Below are 27109 nucleotides of genomic sequence, written 5' to 3'. Positions count from 1 at the left end.
TAGCCATGAGAAGTGGCTAGACCTTCCTTTCACACACTAGACGAAAAGCAGTATTATTGTCACAGTGAACCTCTACGGACAGGCCTAATCCCCTGCTGTAACCAACTGTTTCCATGATGTTACCTCGGCGTTCGCCAGTGAAGACAAGGTGGGTCTATCGGCGTTTGCGGACCTTAAGGGGGATTTGGAGAACAAAGGAGAGAGCCGCGGGGGGGCTCGCTGAGCCTCGCGGACCGATCGCGACGTGTGATCTAATTAGCATATGAATCGGAGTCCAGCCGCTGGCTAGAACCTCTCTCTACTCACCATTGGAGGAAACCACAGACCCTTGAAACTAATGTCACTCGTGATTGGTTGGTAGAAGTGTTGCTATTGGTCACCTTATGGGTCATTGCAGTGCACACGTGGGGTCACAGCATTCCGCACGTGGGGGAAGCCCCTCCCACACAATATTTATAATAAAAATGTATATATTAATATTTATTATTATTTATAAGTAAGCCTTTACCAAAAGCACTGCAGTTAATTAAAACTAAACATTCATGTGATGCTTGATGTTATAGGTGAACATATTGTACAGGGAACAAATGTGAACAAGGTATATGTGGAGTGAAAGCTTTATTTACATACAGCAAAAATATTGTACAAAAACTCAGATGAGGCTTGAAATGTTTCTCTGCAGCCTCTGGGTCATGACTTCTTTGTGGGACTCTTCTCCAGTGTGTAGACGTCTGTGGTGTGTAGCTGTGAGATCAGTGTAGCTTCCAGTCTTATATGAAGTGTGGGACACAGGTCGGTGCGCTCCTGGCTGTGGAAGGATGGATCCATGTCATCTGTCCCGCTTCAATCAGCTGTAAACACATTCAGTAAAATTAGCACAGTTCAATTACAACATACACCTTTACATGTAACTGGAAAATTATTTAATGAATATAACCTTACCCTCTTTCTTCTCCGACAACTCCTCAATGCTGATGTAAGGTCTGGTCGGATCATACTGGCTCATAGTGTGTCTTTGTACGTCATGGACAGGCAGCTGGAAAACAACACATGTAACATGACTTTATTATTAATAAACGGAAATAGCCGCGCTGCATCACCGTTGGAAGATCCACAGCAAAAAAACACCAAAACATTTCAAAAACAGTTACTTACATTCAATGGCTTAATTTTCTGCACTTTAAATCCGGACTTTCAGCGTCTCAGCCTAACGCCTCTTTGTTTGTGTGTGTGCGTGTGTGTGTGTGGAGGGGGGGGGGGCTGAGGCTGTGAAAACATACAGAAAAAAGTCACGTTGATGAAAAAACTTAACGAGAACAAACTGTTACATCTAAGTAATTCATACATATTTACACATGCACTAGATCTGCTCCAGCACTCGATGCTGTATTCGTATTTTAGCAACTTTCTCGCTATCCCAAAGAGTGGCGGACATGCTTTCAGATGTAGGGTTAGCTTAGTGGTTAGCATGGCGTCTCTAGCTCACCGTAACTCAGGGACTGTGCTTCCGTCTTCTCCGCCTCGACTCGTCCACACCGGGCCCGCGGCTCTGCCTCCACACGCACTCATCTTCTCCTCCAGGGAACAGTGTCGTGTCGACTTCAGCAAGTTATTTACCCCGAAGACAGAGTCACTCGTACGGGACAAGCTAAACACGACCCGCTTCCTGTCTGCGGGACACTCGACGCTGCTGCACGGCGTTTACGAGGCTCTGATTGGACGAGTCCATCAGCTGATGACGCGAGCGGGTGACGTGAGCAGCGGTGTTTAGTACATTTACACACATGATTCACGCTGTTCTGTGTTCGTAACCTTATAGTTGAATGCACTTATCGTAAGTCGCTTTGGATAAAAGTGTTGACTGTTTTAATGGAATACTGAGAAAGTTTAATAACAACAATTAGACAATTGAAGTTCAAATTATGAAGGAATTTAAGCTCTATATTGTGTCTCCTTTATATTTAAAATAATAATCAAACTGAGTGGAGATGTATGTTGTATCCAAACAGCCGGCTGCTGTGTTTTGTCACTGTGCAGTCCATGGGGGATTAAATATTACTATTTTTATTATTAAATCATTAAATCAATGAATGTTTCATAGCAATTTTGAAAGTAGTGGTGAAAAGGTACCATTTATAATTCATGGAACAGCTTAGTTTGCCATTGACATGTGAATTTGATGCCAGTATTTTGGGAGGACAGATATTTTTATGGAAAGCCAGTAGAAGTTTGGAGCTTACAGGACACAGATGATCATACCCAGCATCATTTATTTGCTGGAAGAGGTGTGGTTTACACTTCCTCTGTGCATTTAACCAGCACAATTGAAAAAGTGACTGTAATCATGCCACTCTGTACAGTTGTTGAGATTTAGGATTGGATGACAATAAAAATTTGAAATAAAGTGCATTGTTTCATTTCTTTTGACTGCATTGACCTTTGTTCGTGGTATACAATATAATTCATTATAGCACACTTACTTACTAAAGAACAATTTAAAATTTCAGGTTTAATATTTATTTTAAGCCTGGTTTACTCAGCCAGATAGTTTGTTGGTGCCTCTTACATATTGGTGTTATCTGCTCTCAGGGAAACTGATTTGCATTTGTGAAGCTCAGAGCATTGTCATTTGCATGTGAAAGCGTCCTCTAGGAGTTGGAGCAGGGGGGGTCAAATCTCAACAGCTCACAGGCTTGACAACTGCAGGAACCCTGAGCGTTTCCTTTGCTGCCTGCAGATACGTGTGAAAGTCGTTAACCGAAGGATGTGCCAACACTTCTCTGCGACACAGATTGACACAAACGCTTCTTTTCATGCAGTGACATGACCACTTTCTTCACTGATAAGACAGAAAATTTGGATTATAGGACCTTTAAAGATTTAAGAACCTTTTAGGAGATCTGACATACTCTGTGTACAGTATTGTGGGAATGAAAAAAACAATATGCTTTTACTTTGAATACAAATTTCCAAACAGGAAGTGATTCTGTGAATTTTGTTGCCATGAAGGAGATTAGCACCCGTTCCAGGTCAGTCCTTGTGTGTTAGTCTGTCCAATATGATAAAGATATCAATATGATTTTGACCTGAAGTTTGACCGCTGCTGTTGCTGAACAGAGGACGTAGAATAAGAAATTCTTAACTTGAGACTGAAAGAACACTGCCCCGCCCCACTGACTGCTACAGAGCGCTGGTCGCCTGTTTATTCAAATTGGATTCATTTACTGGACATAAGAACATTCACATGTACGTTTTATCTGTTCGGCCTGAACTTAATAAAATGAAGATTGTTGAATCATCAGAAGGCACTGAGGGTTAATTGAATGCTTTTCCTGCAGTCACAGTAATGTGGGGGAAAAACTGATTTACACGTACAAGCGTATGTGTTACATGAATATCTGACTGTCTGACTGAATGTCTGGGAAAACATTTTCATGTCAGGCAGAAGATGTAACAATTCTCAAATTAACCCTTCAACCCATTGTACTGTCTTTGCTTTCCTGTTATAACAAAAGTTGTTTTCTTTCCAGAATGAACACTAATCCAAAAATGTATATTATTTTTAAAAATAAGGCAAGATGTATAATATTATCATCCAACAACTCCACGTGACAAGTGAGACTGAAATGCAGATCTGAATCAAACATGGATTCCGACAGTGATTATAATCATTAAAAAGGTAATTGGTGGCTTTGTCTCCTTTTGTGGTTTTTATTGTAGGTTGTAGTATTTCTGGTTAAACAGATGGAGTGGACTGCCAGAGCTGAAAAGGCGTTTTCAATGAGAACTGAAACATCTTTAAGAACCTCGACTTATTTGGATTTCACTTTCCAATTTGAACATTGTCTGCTTGCATTGTGAGAAAAGATTTATTTAAGCATGAAGAGTTTTGAAGGCTCTTATAACCTAGACAAGTTTTAAAACAGAGAAAGACAAGATTTACTGGTAGCAGTCTTTCTCAACAACATAGAATAATGATATGTTCTGCTTCACAATATTATCAACACTGTCTGTTCAGTAGAGATAACATTATATAGTGCTTGCTCGCTCTCTCACACATACATACAAAGGGTGTTTCTCTCTCTCTCCTCATTCAGCTATAAAGACATTTGCTCCCTCACTCTAACCTGTGACTTCCACACATCTCTTTGTTTTCTGTGTGGTTTTGGTCACATTTCCTCTGCAGTTTCTCTGTAACTGACATTAATGTAGACATCTATGCAACCTTTCTTTCCGCTTCCTGTCTAAAGCCGATGTGGACGAACTAATTCACGCAAATATGATGCACTATAATAACATATCTGTGGCTCTCACTGAGAAACTCTTCTTGGGTTGTTGTCAAGAGTTACACGCATAACTCCAGCTCTGAGTTCTTAGGATATATTATATTATGGCTAGCACTGTATGATTACGTAGATCATACTATATTTGGCGTTAATAGCTTATCAAAGATATATGAGTCGCAGGGTGAATGACGATGAAATTCATCATTTATTGTTATCCTTTAGCATCTCATATTCAAAATATATTTTTTAGTTCTTTAAGCATTCCTTTTGTAAAATATTTTCTTATGTAAAATGATTTAAAAATAACTTGTGTCCAATAATTCTTTATTGAATCTTGACCATGAATGACTCCATGCATCCAACTTTTCAGTGGGAGACAACTCGACGCCAGACAAGGCTAATCAAGGGGGAGGTGTGTGTTTAATGGAGTTTCTACTCTCTGTGAGCGAGGGTTTTAAATTACACACACAGCCGCGTTATCACTGCCACCCATCTGAGGTGAGGTGCTGAGGTGTTCATGGTTAGAGGCAGAGAATCCCCAGCGCTCATCAACTCCTGATTATCAGTGTCTCCTCAAGGTGAGCAAGAGTACACACCTCTCTAAAGCAATCAAACCTGATTAGCTGATTACCATACTACTTCCATATTGTCAGCACAATTCATTACCTATTCAGTGAGTTCATTGTTGCTCTCCAAGAAACATTGATCCTCCACACACACACACACACACACACACACACACACACACACACACACACACACACACACACACACACACACACACCACACAAACACACACGGTCACTCTGGCTTTGATAACCAATTTTAAGGGCACAAAGGCTTAACACCAGGGCTACAAGGCCATGAAATTAAACTATGATATAACCATGGAAATAATACATTTATAATATAATATAATGATTTATTTATCCAATAACAATTTGGAATCTCAAAAATAAATGAAACTGGTGCAGGAATTATTAAAAAGTACACACAGGAAAGAGGCAGGGGAGAAAATGGCAAAATCATCTGGGGCAGTAAGGTCGGGACATTATGGCCAATGTTGAAATTTTTTAGCACCAAAAGACCAAAATAAGGGGTTTGCGGCTGTTGTGGCCCCTTCTGAAATCCTGCCCTGCTCATAATATTGTCTCATATTAAACTACAGAAAGAAGATACTGAAGAGAACAAACACTAAACTAATGAACAAAACTTTACAGTGAATCCATTTTACTCAGGATGTGGAACCTTTCAGAGGAAACCAACAGCAGAGAACATATAGGGCCATACACATTTCCCTATAATATCAAGGCCTTATAATCATGCTTTTGAAAAGATATATTTGAATATTTCCACTATTCCTCCTTAAAGTGTTTTTTTGAGATTAACATGACTCTTGTCAGATGTATAATGTATTTTTGTCCCCCAAAGATGATCAACTATAATCAATTGAATAAGCCTTAGGAGCATCAGCCATCAAAGACACCATTAGTTAAATTCTACAACAGGACCAAAACCTAATATTCTTCTATTATCAAAATAATATAGGGAAGCAGAAAGGTAGAGGTGGAAGGGCATGTGGCACAAATAAATAATAAATAATAATGCTTTGTCAAAGCGCTCTGTGTTTTGTCTGGGTCGGTTGTGTGTGTTGCTGTTGCTGCTTGATGGCATATGATCAGCACAGTTTGACTCTGCATGAACAGTTTGATTATATAATGAGAACAGAAAATGATATGTGTACAATGCAAGTATATTTGTATGATCGCTCAAGTCCATTACAGATATATAGCTACACTATATTCATTCATTGTACACATGCAGGATACACTGGCACAGAGCTCCATTTCCATCACCTTATGATGATTACTTTGACCATGACAACATCCTGTAACCTTACATTAGTGCTCATGTGACCCCACCAATCTTTTCCAAAACCTAACCAAGTCGTTTTTGTGAATAATTAACCAATAGCCAAACAGTGAATGCTCCATGAGCTCAGCCGCATGTTTTGTTACTATGGTGGGGAATATCTGGCATGTATGATGACACCAAACACATTATTTGTTTATGAATAGATACGAGAAGCATCCAGATCTTTGCACTTATGATTTAACTCTACTTTTCACTTTTACTTCTCTTCATATATCTGCAAATATCTGCTAGTTCTACTCCACTACATTTTAACAATAAAGTAAAATAAGTCAGCAGGCATTTACGTCTGTTGAATATTCAGTCATCGAGCGCCGTTCTTCCTCAGTCATTGTTGATCATGAGAGAGCAGGATAAAATAGGATGAGTTTAGAGCAGGATTAATTCTGATTGATATTCCACACGTCTTATTTCACCTCCTGATCCCATATTGAAGACTGACATTGTGTGAGACTTGACAGAAGAGGGAAAGTGAGGACATAAAGTTAGGGACCATGCATCTCAATGGAGCATGTCATTGGGTCGAAGATTGTTTTCTCAGTTTTAAAAAGTAATTTCTGTTCACAATTTGTTTTTTATCTAAACCTAATCCCATTGTATGCACAATGCACACTTCATGCCCTGTAGACACAACAATATACCCAACCCCCACTGTCAGTGATGCTGGGCTATCCCCCCGCTCTCCATGTCTGGCTCGTTCCAGCACTCAGTCAAGCGCAAAAAACACAACTGTCCATGCAACGCCACCACCATCCACCCCCCCCCCAACATGTCTGTCCTTCTGTCCGACTGTAGATTTTGGGTATGGAAGTGAACCTTTCAGAGGATTCAAATCATACGTGTGATTTCTAACTGAACTAGAATGGTATACCTCTGCCAGCCCCAACAGTCCACCATGAAACCACATTTAATCCAATAGATCCAGATTTTATTTGGATCTGCATTAACTCATAACCACACATCATTTATTGCATTAAGATCCATGAATTATTATCTGAGAAATCAACAAAATTAATTGAAATATGCAATGATAAAGAACATCAAAATACAACCAAATCCTGGATAAGCCCCCTGATCTGGATCCGCACCAGATTTTAATACTACTCTGGGAAATGCCCCACCTGTCCACAAAATTTCATGGAATGGTTTGCATAATTTTTTTGACGTAACCCGCTTGCTGGAGGTAATTAGGAGGATTTTACGATCTGCCAGGGTCAGATGTACCTTATTATTGAACCTCATTCAAAATTATCAAGAGCCCTCTCTCTCTCCGGCTCACGCGACTGACTGATGGGGGGTTTCATGTGTAATCTCTTCAGTGCAAGCACTTTAAGTTCATGTGCTGTAAAAACATAGTTACTAAGGAAGCTCAATGGTTGATCACTCCTGGATTAAGAAAGTACATGACGGGCATTTTTTGTGAAACATTTCTTACTTCTGCCTGGAGCCACGTTCACGCGCACACCGCACAAGCTTGCGTCTCTATGCTCTTGCCCCAGGGGCATGTGACGACAACAATACTCAGCAGTAACTGCAGCTATGCAGCGATGCTACCGGATCTAGTGAGGCTAAATACATGGTGTAAAGTAGGCTACTTGGAGGCCATTTAGATTTGAATGTCAGGGCTTATGGACACTTGAATGAAGCCACAGGAGCAGTATGGAGGTATGTTATGTTCTTTTTTCGTAGTTTTTTTTACGTTTGAAAAATTGATCACCATTCACTTTAATTGTATTGGATTTGGTTCCAATTGATCGATTTGTAGCTTCTGTTGATAAAGGACCAACATGTGGAAACACCAGTACCTGTGTGACTGAGTGTTAATGTCTTCAGCTAAGCTATCTCCACCACTACAAACAGACCCAAACCACTTCAATGTTCTGTCAAAATACTGCATCGTGTTGTACATTTGAAAGGATTTTTCAACAAAGTCAGGACAGCAACAATGATTAACTTGATAATCAGCAGCCAAATAACAAAAAAATGCCATTCATGTGACAACATCATGTAAGAGGACTTCAGATTTGCACATAATTGATTGGCCTGTGCAGGGCATTGCTGAGTAATGTCGCATTGCGTTGCAGTGTACGTGGAGCCACATTAAGTGACCTCGCCCCCCTTTTCTTGCCCAAGCCTTCTGTGCTGGAACTGCTGCTGTGGTATGAATCACAGGTGTATTTAAAGTAAAGAGGTAGGTGGAGAACACTGACAGACAGTGGGCATATAAAAAGAGTAGGCTACAGCTAAAATGGAGAAGAAGGGAAACTGTTACTGATTTCAGAAATAGGAGAGAGTCCAGGTAAAAAATATGGAAAGAGGAATTATGGAGTGAATGAGGCAGTAGGTGAGGGGGAGGTTTATCACGAAAATATCAAAGAAGAGAAAAAATAAGCCTAAAAATCTAAAATCCCAAAAATAAATAATGAAAATACGTAGTGAAGCACACGTTTGAGCCCATGACCGTAAGATATGACTCCTCCATTGCTAAGACACAGTTTTCTATTTCCCCCCGTCTCTCTCTATCTGCTTCCCCGCCACCCAAGCGCTGACATGCAAATAGAGCCAGAATGGAGCCTCTAGTCTGCCTAACAGGAGGCGACAAGGAGCCTGATGCCTAATAATGTCTACCATCTTGCTTAGGGATTAGACAGCAAAAACTAGCAGAGACAGGTGGTGAGGTGGACAGGAAACTCTGAGAGCTGCTGAGAGATTTGTGCTGTGAATGGGGAAAGCCATTACAGGTGCACACATGCAGCAGACTGCAGCCAATCACAGCCAATCTCAAGGCAAATACTGAAACACAGGCGTCTTTCTACATTGGAGATCTGTACTGGCACTAAACAGAGCCTATGAATGCCACTTTTTGTATGCTTACACAATTGGAGTTCATGGCTCCACATTTCAATACAACACCTAACTTTTTTCTTCTAATCCACATTAATTCACATGTCAAATGTAGATTTCCTTTAGATTTAAGACGTTATCAAACACGATCCCCATAGGAAGTCTGGAAAATTGGGTCTGGACTTTCTCCAGAGTTTGATTTTTACAAATGCACAATACGGCGGGAAAAATCTCCGCTCAGAGGCATTCACAACAACACAGGGTTTTCAGCATGTGACGTACTAATTCCACTGCGGAGATAACATATTTTTCAACACATTGTCACCGGTGTCTGCACATATCACCAAAAGCTCCCAACATTTTCTTCGGTGTCTTCTACAAGTAGCACCATGAACCCTCTTTTTCATGCTGAAAAATTCATCTTATTTTTCCTTTTTTATTTTTGTGTCTATAACATGTTTGAAATGTCATTAACACACCTTTCTCTTGAAGAGAATCCTGCGGAGGATCCCCTGTTGTATTTTCACATCAGCTCCTCCAGACTTTCTGCAGACTTTATTATGTGGGGCTGGCCGGACAAAGACCACAAAAAGTCTGGAGACTCTCACTCGGACATTTGCGTTCACAAATACAGCCCCTGCAGAGAAAGTCTGGAGGATCTCCTGAGTGAAGCATTGTCATTGAGCGATCAAGAAGCTTTTATGAAAATAAAAAAGCTATAATGTAATTATTGTACTCTTTTATTTATTTCATTACAATCACATTTCTTTGTTATATAAAATCTAAAAATTTGTAATTTTATCTTTTGATGTGGTGAGATATACATTTGTATTGTGAATGTAGATTTTTATACATTTTACATTATTATTTATGTTAATCTTGCAAAACATGGTTTGATGGTGGATTATGTGAGTAGATTATGTGAGTAGATGAAAATAAAATCCCCAAATAAATAATGTGTGCAAAACATGACAGTTTTCTGAAGCCACTCTGCACTTTGGGCACATACGTTTAAATCATTTGATTTAACTGAATTTAGACTTAAACATTTGTTTATCTAATATCATTCAATAAGTTTTGAAATATAAATCTATCTGAGTGAGGGTAACTTTGTTATTATGTTAATAGAATTGGCAGTCCTTCAAATGATATGTGCTGTTGTAGGAAAGTCATTTCTTTGAGACAGAAATAATTGAAAAAAATTAATTCACTTTTTTTAGGAGTAAACATGGCCTCAGTCAGTGATTTACAGAGTGTGTTAGTTATCTAGATAGATAGATTACTTTATTCATCCCCGAAGGAATACCACTGCATCCATCAGCCAATCCTGAGAATGAATTATAATTGACTGAAAAAGAGTGTGAAGCAGGTTATTCTTATGAAAACTGATCAACAGTGACTGTTGCTCACTCATGAAACTGTCTCCCAGTGTCCCTGCATGCACTGTAAAGCCTTCTAACAAATTACAAAACATACACACTGTAGGAAAAACAAAGCAACACATTCCCTCCTTCTCCTTTAAATAAGGTTAGCTTAATTACTTGCTTAATCCTAGCACTCTTAGTGAGAAACCATAACAGAGACACTGAACAAAGACAAGCAAACACATGAGAGCATCAAACACATTACACTGCAGCACTCTCAAACACTCACAGAGCAAGCGTCGCTTTTCATTGAGATGGAAAAGTAAAGATTTCGAAAAAGCTGTACCTTTGCTTTTAGCTAGAAGAGCAGGAGAAGGCGCAGACAGAACAGAAGATCCACAGAAGAGAGTGCCCCGACGAGGAGGGAGAAGAAGAGGAGACTTAAGTTCAGATTCTGGCAAACACCACACCAAAAATATCTATGTATATATGAATACATGTAGTGAGGATAAATCAATGTACGCTGGCAACTGTACATTACAAAACGGTTCAAACATGCAACCACATCAGGTATTAAATGATGTAAGAATGATAAAATCACACTATCACACTATGTATACAACCATCATATACAAGCATATTACGCACCATCACCAAAACATGCAGTTACACTTACACACACAAGACAAATACATGAATTAGAAGAGGCAAAGAGAGGTGTACCTTGTTCTGCCATCATATGTGCAAGGCCTTGAGAAGGAAACAAAGGGATAAAAGAAAGGGAAGAGAAAGAGTGAAGAGCTATTAAAGAAAAGAGAACACTTAGTTTCAATACGCTTACGTATTGTGACGATACATATTTCCCCTGGAGAGAAAACATGACATCAGAACACACAAGTCACAAAGCTTCCTGTGGTTGAAAAGGAGGCTTCCTCATGAGAAATAGCAGCATGCTAGTGTATATAATACTCTGATTTAACACATTTAACCCAGCTGGACCTTTAGCTACTATAGCTCTGCTAAAGTCACAGCTGGACGCTAACTCTCTCTCTCTGTATGTGTGTGTATGTGAGTGTGTGTGTGTGTGTTTGTGTGTGTGTGTATGTGTGTGTGTGTGTGTGTGTGTGTGTGTGTGTGTGTGTGTCTGTGTGTGTGTCTGTGCATGTGTCTTTTCTAAAAACAACTTAAAACGCTGTGACAATGGCAAAAATGAACCAAGGACATTATTCTAAAGTTCCATGAAGCTGATGGGAGCTGAAAACTCTATGTCGGTCAATAACTTTGAAAAAAACCCTTGCATGACTTGCAGCAACTGTAACAATGATCTTTCTTTAGGTGATGTATCTCAATCAGCTGTACCACATGTTAAAAGTGACTGCATGTGGTTTTCAGTGAAATTGAATAAGCAGTTAAAGACCAGTGAACTGTAGCTTTATCCTAAAGTGACAGAATAGAACAGACATGGGCAAAGTACGGCCCGCTGGCCGTATACTTATATACTTATATACGTATACGTTGGGCTTTTTAATCCGGCCCGCCGAACTTGTCCAAATAATAAAAAAAAAAAAAATTTTATTAAATTTTTTTTTTTTTTTTTTTTTTTTAAACTAACAATTTATTAGCACTTAAATGGCACGTACTTATAGCACTTTGTAGTTTTGCTTTATTTTTTAAGAAATCGTACTTTCTTGATTCTTGTTGTTCTGGGTTTGAACCCTCGGGGTTGAATGCACTTATTGTAAGTCGCTTTGGATAAAAGCGTCAGCTAAATTAAATTTGCCGGGAGTGTGGTGTATAGGGCTCGAAAGGGCACATGATCTCCCTTCACTTTTTCCCTTTGCCCTGTGAGCCCTTCTGTGAAATGAGAGGATCAAGGAAACGAAAATTGGACAATGAGTGCCGAGTGTTTAACACGGAGTCGACAACAAAATACTTTTTCACTGAAGTCCAATCGAAGGCTGTATGCCTGATATGCCGAGAAACTGTCGCAGTTTTCATGTAGTACAACATCAGCCGTCACTTTGCTACGAACCATGCTAACTACGCTAGCAAGCAGTAAACGCAAGAACGGTTGGCATCAGCTCAGAGGTTGGCGACTAATTTAGAGACTCAGCAACATTTTTTTTCACAGACAAACTGCAATTAAAGAGTCATCTACCAAGGCATGTTTTTTTGGGGGCATTCGAAATAGCAAAGGCTAGCAAGCCTTTCTCTAAAGGCTAGTTTTTGTTAAATGGCCTTGCAAATAAGTGTTTTGCTACTTGGTAAAGGCCAAATCCTTTCATGTAATGATTTTTCCATGTCATTTATATTATATAGTTCACAAAAACACTCCATCCATCTGCTCCTGGCCCGGCCCCTCTGTCAAATTTTAGAACCCATTGTGGCCCGCGAGTCAAAATGTTTGCCCACCCCTGGAATAGAACCTATTGTCCAGTATCAAACCTCATGCGGCTGGTTTGGGTTAAACTGGTTAGAACGCTTGCAGTAAGCAACGTATCTGTGTGTGAATTGGATTTCGATTCTAGACAAAGAATATATATTTTCTATCATAATTTATTGATATATTTATTTGTATTAATCAGATAAAACATTAAGTGACCTACAATATTCTTTAGAATTTTGAGAAATTAAATTCGAAAGACAGTTTCCAATCTTTCATTTGATATTTTGCAAATAACCAAGAAGTAAGGAAATCTATATAGAACATAAACTGCATTATTATACAATCTGTCTCTTGGTTTCTATTCTATTTTCCTTTTTTTCAATGTACTTTTAGGCAGCTTTTTACAATGATGCACATTGTCTCTTCATCTTGAGCTATACAAACAATGGGTTGTCATGTATTTGACATTGTGTTCACTCACCTGGCATATTACTGATGACCTCTGGAACAGAAGGAGACAGAAAGCAAGCAAACAAAGACAGAATTAGAAACACAAATATTGCTTGCATGTTGACTGTCATGCAAATGATAATACTCTTCATCGTCCGTACAGAGAGCTGGCAGTGGGCACAGCCATGTGTATGTCTGTTAAAATGTAGAAGGTTTTAGCAAGTAAAGCAGCAACATTAGATTTCAGACCATCAATCAGTGACAGGTGAATTTGCGAGACAAATGTCCAGAGTGAAGAAAAAGTTCCTTCACAGACACACAATTAGCTTTTCTGTAACCCTCCAGTGCAGACACATCACCATATCTAATCTGTATTCAGGTGCTGTTTTACAAATTTACAAAAGGCAATAAAAACCCAGATAACAAAACTGTTATCCTGTAAAGTGACCTGTGGCCTTTGTTCAGGTTTAAACCTCCTCCACACAGAGTGGTTCATACAGGCTGCAACGAGTGTGCAAGTGTTGGACAGATTATGCCAAACATGGATGATTATGTTACTTTAGCAGGAAATAAGTTCAAGTGGAAGTCAGGGTGAAATTTTGACCCACTGTTGCCCAAAATAAAAGTCTGAGGACAACCACATGTTTTCTGAATGGTGTCGATTTCTAAGCATAAAAAATATTACATTGCTAGTATCACCCTCGTAAAAAATTAAAGGATGGTAAGAAAATTTCATAGAGACGGCTCCTTGTCAGGAAAACAGGAAAATCAACATATTATTAGACACAAACATTTGTCCTCTTATTGGGGTTGAATTTAGAATTTTTGATATTCTGCTCAACACAAGAGCAGGGCAAAAAACTTTCAATGTTCCTTGAAACCACCGCCTTTCTGTGATTATTGAAATATACAAGGCTTTATTTGGTTAGGCCACTCTGAAATGAAGTCGCTGGAAAATTAAGTAAAAGGTAATTGACTTGAGACGCATTAAATGTTCTTGGCGAGGACTAATTGGGCATGTTAGGGTATTAATGTGAACACAAGCAGATGGAAGTCAATCAGATATGCATTAGATATTAATTCAGTTTCAACTGAGGACTTGTGTCCGCTGTGCTCCAACATGGAAAAAGTTGACCAGATTGTCTTTCTCTGTGTGTGTGTGTGTGTGTGTGTGTGTGTGTGTGTGTGTGTGTGTGTGTGTGTGTGTGTGTGTGTGTGTGTGTGTGTTGGGATAATCTTGCTAAAGCTTCAATATCTTTGTGTGCTTTCTAAACGGGTTCATTTGAGATTACCATAGTACTGAAGTCCACATTCAAATACCAACAGAAGAGGAACACTCTTGACAGGGTAGAGTCAAGCGGATTAACTGTGTATGTGTGCACACACACCCACACACACACACACGCAAACATACGCACACACAAAGGGTATGGAAACAGAAAGGGACATGAGGGAGAATTTGTAGTCTCCTTGTTTTTTTTGTGCCATTGACCTCTGTCATTCTGTCACTGTTTTATTATAAGAGAATACACCTAAATGTCCACTATTCCATTTCAATTCAAGCATTATTAATGTGGATTTTTGATCGTGTACAACTCATGACTGTGTTTCTTATTGATGCAAAATTCTGTTGCTGCCACCTCTATTGTTATAGTCTGGTTCTGTTTTATTCAATGCTTGTATAGCACATTTCTTAACCATGTTAAAAAGTGCTTTGCAAAAAATAAATGAAAACAGACAATGCAGATAAAATGAAAATAACACAAAAGAACAAAGAAACACGACCAGTGAAAAATAGAAACAATGGCCTACATAAGATCAGATAAATGGATTAGTCAGTATAAATAAGATTGTAAAAGCTTTACTAAAAAAAAATGTAAAAAGGGATTTAAAAGAAGCTAGAGACTAGAACTGATTAAGTTCAATGGGCTGTGAATTCCTTAATGTGGAGGCTTTACTAGCAAAAGCATGGTCACCCTTTTGAAAGAGATCAGCAAATCTGAGCAGTCAAGAGGGCACATACCAGGTCAATACATCAGGAAAGTACTTGGGAGCTAGACTTTCTAAAGCCGTTTTCAGACATGAACTACTGAGGATGTCTGCAGAAAAGGGTCCAGACTTTCTCTCTGGTTTGCCTTTCACACAACACAGTGGGAGATTCTCTGCTAAGACATGTTCACAACTACACAGGAATCTTCGGTACGTTCCGGCAAGGGGTGGTGCACCTTCAGGACGCAGAACGTAACGTATACATTTTGCTGCATTAATGTGATTTGAAAAGATGAACTTCTAGCAACGTAACTAAAATACAAGGCCATCAGTAATGCATTACTTCATGCGAATCAAATTCCTGATTCAGTTAGGTGCACATTTAAGTCAGTCATTACTCACTGTTAGCTTTAAAGCTTTAGGCCAAATAACACGTCATTAAATATATTTTGAAAATTGGCCCTTGTTCAAGCACATTGTTCTTCAAAAAGCTTCTAAGATTAAATTTCTTAACAAACTGTTAGTATTGTTAAACTACTGACAGGACAGAGGCAATTCAGGGGCCCATCAGATTTAATCAGCTGGGGCCCCTTTGCCCCTGCCCATGGACCCGCCACTGCTGTAGGAGGTTTTGGAGGACTACAACAATACACATTACTGCTTTGTTCTGGAGAGACTCTAACTCACACAACCCAATGTTTTTCATTAGGAAAAATAACAGTTTAGTTTATGACCATTAAACCAATGCCAGATTTTTTTTCTGTAGAGGTAAGGATTGTATGTGCAGTGAGTAAACGTCCTATGATGGAATAACAAAGGATGCTTCCAACCAACTGAGGACAGAGCAGATAAAAGATCTAACAAAAGGGAGAAAACAGATTAACAGATTCATCTTTCAGTTTTTTCTCCCACTTTTGTTTGACTTTCTGACTAATCCATCATCCGCAGCTCATCCTCTCTCTCCCTTTCTCCTGATGATCAGCTGTATTCTCTTGCCCTCCCTCCTGCTCTATCATTATTTTGTTCTCTATCTTGACCTACTTCCTTTGGCAGTTTACTTTCCATGTATTTTGCCTCTGTTCCCATCAGGTTTTAGTGAGTATATGTGCACTAGTGTTTGTGCGTGGACAGATAGCAATGCAAATACATAAATATTTAACAAGGTACCAGTCAACAAACCAATCAAACACTCATGGGTACAATTTCCAGTGGCAAGTTCACTAGCATTTATTTTATAATTACTGCATCAGAGAGATACAAACCATTTCCCCGGTATTATGAATGTAAGAAATCCTCCAGGTCTCTTCATAGATTCTTTCTAAAAAAGGAAGTCTAAACACATCACCATTCTTTGGGGTGACTCACTAGCGCTTTGACAAATTTATTTATTCATCAGTGGACACATAATCTAGGTTAGGCTTTGACTCGTGTTTAATTCAATACCCAAAAGGTGAGGCAAGGATAGTGGGGGATTAGAGCTCAAAGTGGATTACTTAAAGGGATGGATTATTTAAAGGGATGATTCATGATGTGTTGGATAAAGTGGGAGAGCACTGTTATTAATGAGGTGTGCCAAATTCTGATTCCTTTCATCACTGCTGGCTTAACTGATTGTTCTCTGCATTTTATATAAATGGAAGGTAAACCATAACAGGGAAGGTATGCTGGAGCAGTCAAAAAGCTACATACACCCACACACACACACACACACAGAAAGAATTATACCTCTATCTTGACTTGTTAACATAATGAATAACCCCTTACCCTAACCTTAGCAATTACAACTACTTGTACCTAATGTCAAAGCCTAACCTAACCCATAAAGGGATGGTTGCCTGAAAAATAAAAAATCCACTCATTATCTATCCACCACTATGCTGATAGAGGGATCGGTGAAGTGTTTGAGTCCAAGAAACACTTCTGGAGTCTAAGAAGTAAACTTTTTAGCAGCCGAATACGATACAATTGAAGTAAATGGTGACGGAAATTTACAACGTAATTAACAACGTAAAAAAACATAATATGCCTCCATACTTCTCGTGTGTTATCATCCATGTGTCCGCAATTTCCAACATTTAAATCCGACTCAAAACAAGGTAATTTACAAAGTGATGTAAGCATAAAACTCCTGCAAAAGTGGTTAAGCTAGCAGACTTAGCTACACGATGGTGTGTCGTAGGGTCCGTAAGAAGATATCAGTGGACATTTAGGCTTAAGACACAAATTATGCCGTTTTGAGTGGAATATGAATGTCGGGGCTTGCATGCACTTGGAAGACACCACACGAGCAGTAGGGAGGCATGTTATGTTTTTTCTGTTGTTTTATTACTTCTGACGTCTCTGTCACAAGTTACTTCAGTTGTATCGGATTCCGCTGCTACAAAGTTTACTTCTGAGACTCAAGAAGTGTTTTGTGGACTCAAATGGTGGTAGTTGATTATGAGTGAATTTACATTTTTCAGTGAACTCTCCCTTTAACCAAACCTTCTGCGCTGCATGTCTCCGGTTCGTAAAGACCCAGGTTATGAGCAATTTGCGGTTCGGCAGGATGCAGGCAGGCAGGTAAATCAGCGATGACGACTTTATTTGTGTATGGCTCTCAGAATGTGAAAATGATTTAAACAAATAAGATAAATATTGTTTCAGAAACCACTTATCAACCCTGCCTTTAACCTAAAACCAGTCCCTTGGAGAATACCAGAAAGTGAGGACCAGCCAAAATGTTCTCACTCTGTAAGGCCAAATGTTTATATTGGTCTTCAAAAAGACAGAAGTAAATCCATACACACAAGCACACATACTAGTCCCAAAGGACAAAGGATCACGTCAGTACAGTGCCTCAGGTTGGATTCTTATTGGATTCATCATCATCATTGTAAAAACAATAATCTCCTCAATGATTTCACTAGCAGCAGTCATGTTTTATGTTGATATGAACACATGGACAGCTGGGGGAACAGCAAGGGAGGCCGGCACAGGCCATCTGCTCCTGTAACGGTGGCACACAGATACTAGACCTTTGGCTGAATGGCGGCAGTACAGACTGAAAGAAGTTGTGTTTTCTAGGTAATGCTCAGAAGAAAGGAAGGCTGAGAGACAAAGGTTTTTGGATCTGAATGAAAGTTAGTGAATCATTTACTCATTGATATCATGCATTAGAATTCTACAATGTTTATTCCTAGTAACTAACAATGTATTTTACCTGAAGTGCATAGTATATGTAGATCATATTATAAAGTAATTTTTTTGTAACTCTCACTCTTGCCAATGTTAGACACAGAAGATGGAATAAGAGAGCAATCCACCAATAGCCTCCAGGAAGTGTTCATGTGCCAGGATCCAGGGAGGTACCACAGAGCCTCTTCATCCAATCTATCTCTCTAAGTATCTGCTCCGGTCAGGGAACATGGGCAGAAGGTGACCCAGACTGTGCAGTTGTCTCTGTCTTGGGAGGATAGAAGCTGAGTTTGATCGGTCTGTGCAAGTATGGTGTCATTTTGGATAAGGTCGCATCAGGCAGCATTTTACAGGCAGCAGAGTGAGTCCAAGTCAAACACATCAAGCCTGCAAGCTTGACTCTTGGTGAGAGGCCATGGCTCAGTGCCCCAGAGGAGACAGCGATGACAAGGGTATTAAACATCTTTATATTTGTGTGACATGAAATGCTTTTTCTTTTTCAGAGAAAGCTGGCTATATCTTCTTTATGCTCCAGCTGAGATATTGGAGCCAGTTTACCATGAATAAGCAAGAGCCACCAGTGGGGGGCCTCAAGGGGAAATGTCTTCAACATAGTCTGTGTCTCTCAGCATCCCGTCAACCAGGGGGATATCCAGCTAGAGTCCCGCTTTTGACAGCAGTGCATGGTTATTTGTAAAATGTGTGATGGAAAGTCCTCCTCTTCTTATTTTGAGTTGACAGAAGGCTCGGTTACTAAAATAACCACTGTTCGCCACTATGGTGAGCAGAGAAGCATCTAAGAATGAACAAAATGTTTATCCCTGAGGTGTATGTATTACAACTGCAGAGACCACATCAGGTTCCTTTCCTGTGAGCCACGAACACATCTGAGGCTACATTGGACACTGATTCATCAACACTGGACAGTTGAAAACTGGAACATGTAGCCTTGTCTGCTACATCTGGATTTCTCCTGAGGCTGCAGATGGTTGGATCAGAATCTGGAGACAACCTGCCTTGAGTCAGCGGTGCTATAGCAGGGCAACTTTTTTTTCACCTCTGTGAAGTTTTGTGAAATAGTGGCTGGCGCAAACATTTATCTCAAGTTCAGATTTTATAAAGGAATTGGAATTTATTTCATAGTGTATTTAAAAAGAAATAAAAGTTGGTCCATATCTGTAACTATACAAACCCAAATACAGATTCTTGCAGTCCAAATCAGGTGTAGGCTGATTCTACTGATTATATCAATGCATGATGTCCAACCATCAAAGGGATCGTCAATACACTTTCTTTTGGATTCTCTGTTAGACTTAAGCACTTCCTCCATGTTTACCAGAATGTCATTTATTTTTTGTTTCCACTCATTCATTATTTACAATAGCTTTTTTTTTCCTTTCAGCAGCTCAAAGGGCAGAAACAGAAATTCAGAGTGAAAAAAGTTTTCTGAACTGATGTAAGACAACACAATGGCTTCATTGGTGAGGCGGCTGCTTATTTTGTGCTGGTAGGATTAAGTATGATCCAATAATCTGTTTATGAGCTCATCAAAAACCAGAACACTGCATAATGGTTTGGAATACTCATAGCCAATTTATTTACATTTTGCTTGGACAATCGTGAGGTAAACAATAGAAATATGCCAACTTCAAGGCAAACTACCAGGTATGTGTTAGCATGAGTTTGATTGGCCAATGCAGCACCTTGCCGGATGAGATGTCACTGCTACAGCAGAGCCATCTGTGTGAGCAGCCCCACTGCTCTGACTGGACAGGCTGCAGTCTCGTGAATGACAGGGCTGCTTTTTTTTCTTTTCTGGTAGGGCTCAGGTCAGTCTGAAGACAGTGTCCTGTTCCTCTTAGTACCCATACTCCAAAAGTGAAGGCCACCAAAAATGGCAAAGTTACTGGAATGAATGAATGAATGAAAAGTAAGAAGGAGATAAGAATGATATCAGAGGGGTGAGTATAACACAGCTCTGTACATATCTTAGAGGGACTTTATTTTTTTTTCAGTTTATTGCAATTTTTTTTTATTTATTGTAAAATAATGCATACACTATACTAGAATTTAGATAGAATACTGTATAGAGTACTGGGTGGTATTTGTTCCGCCTTGGGATTTTAGTTTTGTTTGCATTAATGTGATTATACTGTAAGCTTCTATATGAGATGCTTAAGCCCATTTGCACGTACACTTGTAGTGTTGTGCTGTCCAAATACCTCAAAGGATGAAGTGTTAGGGCTCTATAGCCCTCGAAACGAAGATTTTTCAGACTCACAGTTCAAACCATGGGGTACCCAGAATGCCTTGCAAATCTCCGGCAAGCTGTGGGAGAGACCCACAATTTTCTCCATTAATATGGATTTAAAAATTATGATAATGATTGTAATTTCTTAGTTTAATATCGTTTCAATGTATTATGGTCTTTTTAACTTTTTGATTGCGAGCGGTTTTGTTTGCATGACCATCCAATGTTACAGAATGTAAATGCTCCTCTAATAACAAAGCATCCTGGCAGGGTTGCCTACAGACCCCTTGTTGCTCACTGAAGCTGTTTGCTTTTGATTCATACGTGAAATAATGCCGAGCATCTAAGCTTTTTGATTTCAAATGTCATCGATTCACCTGCATTAGCATAGATGTTATTTGGATATCAAAGGCTTGTCACTTTAGTAACTTCAAACAATAACATTGGTTTATTTAAGATCTCAAAATTGTTATCACAATGACATCCCAGCCAAAACGTTGTGTCTTGTCTGTTTACATCTACAAATACTGGTGACGTTTCAGGTTTTTGCGATGACTACTAATGATGTAACAGCTTCTTGAAGGGCTGTTCCAATTCGTAGGGTAAGATTTCAACACTAGCCCTTGTAACTCCGTTTCAAGGGGCAAGATAACTCTCGAAAACAAGGAGTAGGGATAGGGCCAAGGGGTGAAATAGGATTGGGCCTTAGTGTCTGATTGAGCCCATCAGTCAAACACTATGTACTGTGTAAAATACACAGCCATACGTTCATGTTTTGACTTTCAGTCATGTCATATTCTTCCTCTGATGTATTCAAAAAGCCGGCACAACCAACCTACCTCAGCCAGCCTCATTAAGCATCTTATTTATCCCTCAACAATCAACAATCCAAATTCTCTAAAAGCTGCTTAACTTCCCCGCTTCCACTCACCTATCAGTGCCTGGCAGGAGGCGGCCATGCGGCCAGGCGGGAGAGGGAGAGTCAGATGTAAATCAACGCTGGGAATGGTTCCCATTGTGGAGGCTGTAAATCAAGGTTGGGGAAAGTGGCCTAGCAACCATGGTCACCAGTGCTCTCACACTGATGCCTCACTGAGTCACCCAGCACAGCACTTAGGGGCAGGGGGTGGTGAGGTGGTAGCGGTGTGTCTATTTTGGAGCAAGAACTGTACGAGTGAGTCATGAGAGGCTAAAAAGAGGATATCTTCAGAGACTTACAGCACGACAGAAGAGAGAACATTATATTCACATATCCCTCACTTGAATAAATCCAAATAGTTCCACTGTGCTAAATGTCTTTGGAGAATTACATGGAATACAACGATTCTGTTATTTTAACTTTTGTGTCAGCAGCAGTGGCACTACATGTCGTTGAAAAGGACAAGTGTGCCAACTGCTTCCTGGGGGAAAACCCTGATAGTTTCATCATAATGGAAGATTCCCAGGATCCCAATAGAATAAATTATATGCCTTTATTTACTCCCTTCGCTGTAAAGCTGTAATTTATATGGGACAAAGACAAATCAATGGGCAATTATTAAAGGTGAACATTACGAAGCACATTTATGCTTCCCAGAAGACAGGGCCTATGAGTATTCCATCATTTGTGTTCCCTGAGTTAAAGTTGAAAACATAAGATGATCTAACAAGGAAATTGCCATAGCATCTACTTAGCACATTCATATCATCGCCCAACTCTTCAGAACATAAAATTTTTTGATTTGAAAGTGCCACCCTCAGCATAGATATTATATTTTAGCCCCACTGTTGTGAGGACCACGCAAAGAACATCCTCAATATGTTGCTCTGTCAAACAAACAGTGGAGGGTAATGAACTCTGCAGTCTCCAGGATCTTCTTTAAGGCATTTAATTTCACAGCAGTGTGTGCTGGCAGGAGGACCAGGGGCAGTATTCTGCAACACAAGCAGTAACAAGACAAAAAATGTGGAGCTAATTAAAAAGTAATAATCTTCTTTGTGAGTTGCCCCTCTGTTCCTGCCATAGCAGCTACTGATATCATCAGGTTTATCCTCGTGTTCAGCCTCTACACCAACTAGTGTTTATGTCCAGTTGCTGACACACATCTGAGGAAAAACACTCCCTCAGCTGGGAATAAGGAAAAGCGCCACTACTGTTGGTTCGTATCTCTCTTAGTACCTTGTATGCACATGAATAACAGGCCTTCATATAAACTTTGTGATGGATTATATTAAAGGAGAAGTAGTAGAGGATGCGATATAACATTCAGAAGGAATGTGTGGGAAAGCAGCATCAACTCAATATTTCATTTATTTTATTTAAGCAGGTTAACGTCATATCCTGATTTCAGTATCCTAGCTAAGCCCTTATCCTGCTCTTTAAAAACTGATAGATTTAATTATCTGTATGTTGGTAAAAGCCTGCGCCAGCAGGGCTTCAGATGTTCCCATGAACGGTTCAACTATGACACACAGCCGGTAGAAGGATACTACCCTACTCATACAATAAATGTTTCTCTCCATTCGGTGCTATTGAACTCCATAATGACTGTTGAGGAATTTTTGACTATTCTCAAATATAACTGTATATGCCAGTATATATTATCTATATTGTATCTGTACAGGAGAATGGTGTCTGTCTAAATTCCACAGATACTCCCCCCTCTCTTTAAGCAGTACCCAAGGTCGGGTTATAGATAAAGGACCAACCAACAGTACATTGTAGTGTCTACGTTGAGGGACTTTCCAGTTTGCTATTCAACCAGTGCATTTTATTAGCCGCACTACATTTCGACGGGGGGGATGAATGGGATCGAACTGCCAACCTTCAGGTTGGAGGACGACCGCTCTACCCCTCTGCTACAGCCGCCTGATACACAGGCGATACTAGTGCACATGTAAACACAGTAGCAGAATTAGAACACATTTCATCTTCTAGGATTAGTAATTCAAATACTTTTATGCTATTTCTACGTTGATATAATATTTCTGAGTAATTCAAATAATATTCGTCTTAGCAGTACTCAAACATCATACATTCTAATTTAATTATCTTAATTTATTATATAGAGACATATGTTCTGTTGTAGCATGGAGTGGGTGAGCTTATAAAACATCCATCTATATCAGCTAAAGTACACAGTTGGTTAAATGTTACAGAGTATACTGTATTTATAGCGTCAGTATGTGCACCCTTCCCAGGAGCTCATCAACATGCCCAGCTACTGGAAAAGGCCGCTGTATGCAGAAGAACACTTACTGCCATAAAAGTAGAGGTCTTAGGCCTACACCACACTAACTGTTCAACCACGCATACAAGAAGGCAACCAGCTGCGTTGTGAACGTTTTGTTCACGAATTTGCTTAGATGCTACGGAATTGTGTACGGCAAACATAAACAAAGATGGTGACACTTGGTGTTGATGGTGATCAATTTGGCTACTGTTAAGATCAAGACAAAAAAAGAGTAAAACCGTTGTGTACGCACAAATGGGGCCTGAAACTTGCATACACCACTTCTCAAGCAAACGTTGGGATTTATAAAAACAAACTTGACGGGAGATTATGCGCTTACTCTGACCTATGAGTACGAACATTTTTGAGACGGAGAGGGAAATTGGCGATGTCGACGTGAGGTGCAGATTATTGATCCGCGTCATTATTACCTTTAAAACGAAAAGCTTTATTTGTGTTCGCACGACATAACTGTTCCATTAAGCTTACACACACAAATGCAATTAAGTTCAATAATACAGCATGCAAACATTTAAAACATGTATTTTCTCCTCTCAGTGCAAGTCAGAAGGTGCAGCCAGACCTGCTGCCTGACGTCGTGACAAAAGCACTGGCTGAGCTTGCAGATTTTAATTAATCATTTTTATACCCCAGCTACAATCCTGTTGTTCTCATGTGTCTGCACTGAAAGACAACTAAACCAACGGACAAACAGTTCTGCCCTCAGACCCCTGCCATCAATTTAATCAGCTGAGCGAAAGCAGCTCAGCCACCACCCAGAAACAGGGAAGAGGTAAAGCCCCAACACCATCCCCCTGCCCCCGCCATGCATTCTCATTTATTTCAAACACTGGCAGAGAAAGATAAAGAACAACAACTAATCTTAAAATTCCAGATTCCCTGGCCTTTTAATGTAGCAGGGATTTGGCCTCAACCCAAATGGGATGTAATTTCCATATTTCCAAAAGGTTCAGCATTAGAAATTCAAAGGTGGAGGAAAAGAATATCGCAACAAATATGTTAAAAGAAAATACCTGTGATTTAAATTAATTAATTGGATAAATTCATTAGAGTTGAGCAGATTTCTTATTTAAGTGGCGTTGATTATCTTATTGGTAGGCAATACTATTTTTTACTCCTCAGTCGCTGAAAAACCTGGTATTGATTGTGAATAATTAAGTTCATGTTAAGAGTTTTTTGCAGAGCAGAGGTGCCTGGATCCATTTTATGCAGCAAGTGCACATTCACTGATTTCCACAACAAAACAGGGAGTTCTGTGCTCAGGATTGATCAAATTACAGGAAATCCAAGTTCCTACATAAAGCAGGTGAAAGTGCATTTTATTTGGCATGCAGGGAGGAAATACATGGGGGAAAAGAGTAAGGGCTTTCTTTTAATAGACATCAATTTTGGTGAGGGTGAAGCCAGCTGTAGAGCCACTGAAACACAGCTTAGGAAAAATTCTCAACACAAAAGGATTTGAAATAAAACACCTGCCATCTTGTGATTGGGTGAAGAAAGGGGGCTCAGGAGGCCTCATCCTCTCTAAAGGCGTCCTTATCACTGCCTGCAGGAGCGACGCCATTAACCTGCGCCTCACTGACTAACCATGCTTAGATTGGCTTTTTGATTTTACAGTCTCAGTCTCTCTCTTTCATACACACACACACACACATACATCGCATCCAACAATAAATATAGGGATAATGCTATTATTATATTATATAGAGACAGCCAAGAAAGCCCAAAAACCTCTTTGTGCCCATGAAACCAGGAGTGATAACAGAAACTAATCCATTGACTAGAGAGATAAAAAGGCAAGTGTCTGAAGTCATGACATTGATCTTTCACATTCATATACTGTAACATGACAAATACATTTACGTTGGACAGTCTGACAGGTGAAATCAGCTGCATCATTGCACAGGTATGGATTTACATTATAAATAGCTTGTTTCACCCATGCTGATATATGATGCAGGTCTCCAAATGTTAAAGGACCTTCAGCCACTTCAGAGTTCTTCATTTGGAAAAATTGTGGGGATGATATTGTTGGATGACCTTTTTCTAATTTTGGTCCCAGACTTTTGAATTACTGGTCATATGTCTGATTTGTTTAGCGATTCAAATGAAGCCTCCAGGAACAGCAGTGGACTGTAAGGCAATTTTTGTATAATGATCTCTTGGAAATAAATCACAATTTACAAAAGATGGAGAATTCAAAGTTGAAGTGAGTGTTTCACAGTTGGAGTGCTGCTTAAGTCTATCAGAGGGAAATGTGTGAGTTACCTTCATTGCAGAAGCGGCCCCTGTACTCGGTTTTGGAGCAGTCGCAGATGGGCTCTCCATCCACCACTGAGCATGTACCACCATTCTCACATGGGTTCACAGTGCACCATCCTTCTGACTCCAGGGGCACCTTGAGGCTTCCCAGAAACAGGGGCTGCGAGATGCCATATTTGAGGTCTGTAATTGTGCCCTGGAAGGGCTGCATGTTTCGCGCTGTGGGCAGAGTGAGTGCACCGTTGCGGATATCCTGAGGCACTCCACCCAGGAACAGGTCGCTGACTATTTTCATGAACTGTCGCTGTGGCCGCACCTCATCAGCTGTGGCCTGGCCATCCAGTACCAGCACTGTACGCAGGTTATACCTGCTCAGAGTGGCAAAGTGCCAGCTGCCGTCGTCCACTCGTCTGTCTGACACAACTGTGGTCTCGGCACAGTCAATGCTGAAGCGCAGCTGCAGCTGGCCCTCCACCACCGACAGCTGAAGAAAGTCACAGTAGCCTCCGTCATCGAAATACAGCATCAGTGCCTCTGAGGTCTCTGTCTTGAATTGGAAGCTGAGGTCACCGCGGGTGCTGGCGTCCCAGCGGAGGTAGCGTGCCCACTGACCGGGAGTGCCTAAAAATTCCAGTCCCAGACATGTGCTGAGGAACATTTGCAGCCTAATAGAAAAACCTACAAGATCCATAGCTGCGAAGAATCTATTCATCCAAAAAGGTATCTGAGGAGATTTCAATCAGATTGAAATTTTAGGGCAGTTAGACTGAGTTACAGGAACCATAGCTTTATCAACAGTATGTGCACTATGTGTATAGGTGTGTAAAAGGAAAAGGGCAGCAGCAGGAGAACAGTCGTTGAAGTTAACAGTCGTAAGGTCAGTTACATCTGTGAATTGTCCAGAAGTTGCAGGGTGGTCGTGTGAAGGAATTGTT

The 27109-nt window shown here is 40.0% G+C and overlaps 1 protein-coding gene and 1 long non-coding RNA gene across 9 annotated transcripts in view; both read right to left on the bottom strand.

The window, feature by feature from the left end:
* Window positions 1-26865, bottom strand: part of nrxn3a (neurexin 3a) — a 157347-nt gene extending 130482 nt beyond the window's left edge. For 4 of the 8 annotated variants that reach the window (XM_061083130.1, XM_061083133.1, XM_061083134.1 and 1 more), the window contains exon 1: window positions 26181-26865. In XM_061083130.1, the coding sequence (XP_060939113.1) occupies window positions 26181-26865 (685 nt within the window). Of the gene's footprint in view, window positions 1-11149; window positions 11177-13293; window positions 13315-26180 lie in introns of all 8 variants that reach the window. The other 4 variants (XM_061083128.1, XM_061083129.1, XM_061083131.1 and 1 more) reach the window with 2 other exon arrangements.
* LOC133015853 (uncharacterized) lies at window positions 602-1910 on the bottom strand. Its single transcript, XR_009681540.1, has 4 exons — window positions 1487-1910; window positions 1156-1266; window positions 943-1036; window positions 602-851 (listed from the first exon to the last, which is right to left on the bottom strand). It is a non-coding gene; the product is annotated as an uncharacterized LOC133015853 (long non-coding RNA).
* Window positions 26866-27109: the final 244 nt, after the last annotated feature.

Source organism: Limanda limanda, chromosome 12, assembly GCF_963576545.1.
Source record: "Limanda limanda chromosome 12, fLimLim1.1, whole genome shotgun sequence".
NCBI classification, from domain to species: domain Eukaryota; kingdom Metazoa; phylum Chordata; class Actinopteri; order Pleuronectiformes; family Pleuronectidae; genus Limanda; species Limanda limanda.
Note: the sequence above shows the minus strand (reverse complement) of the source record. Positions and strands in the feature narration are given on the sequence as shown.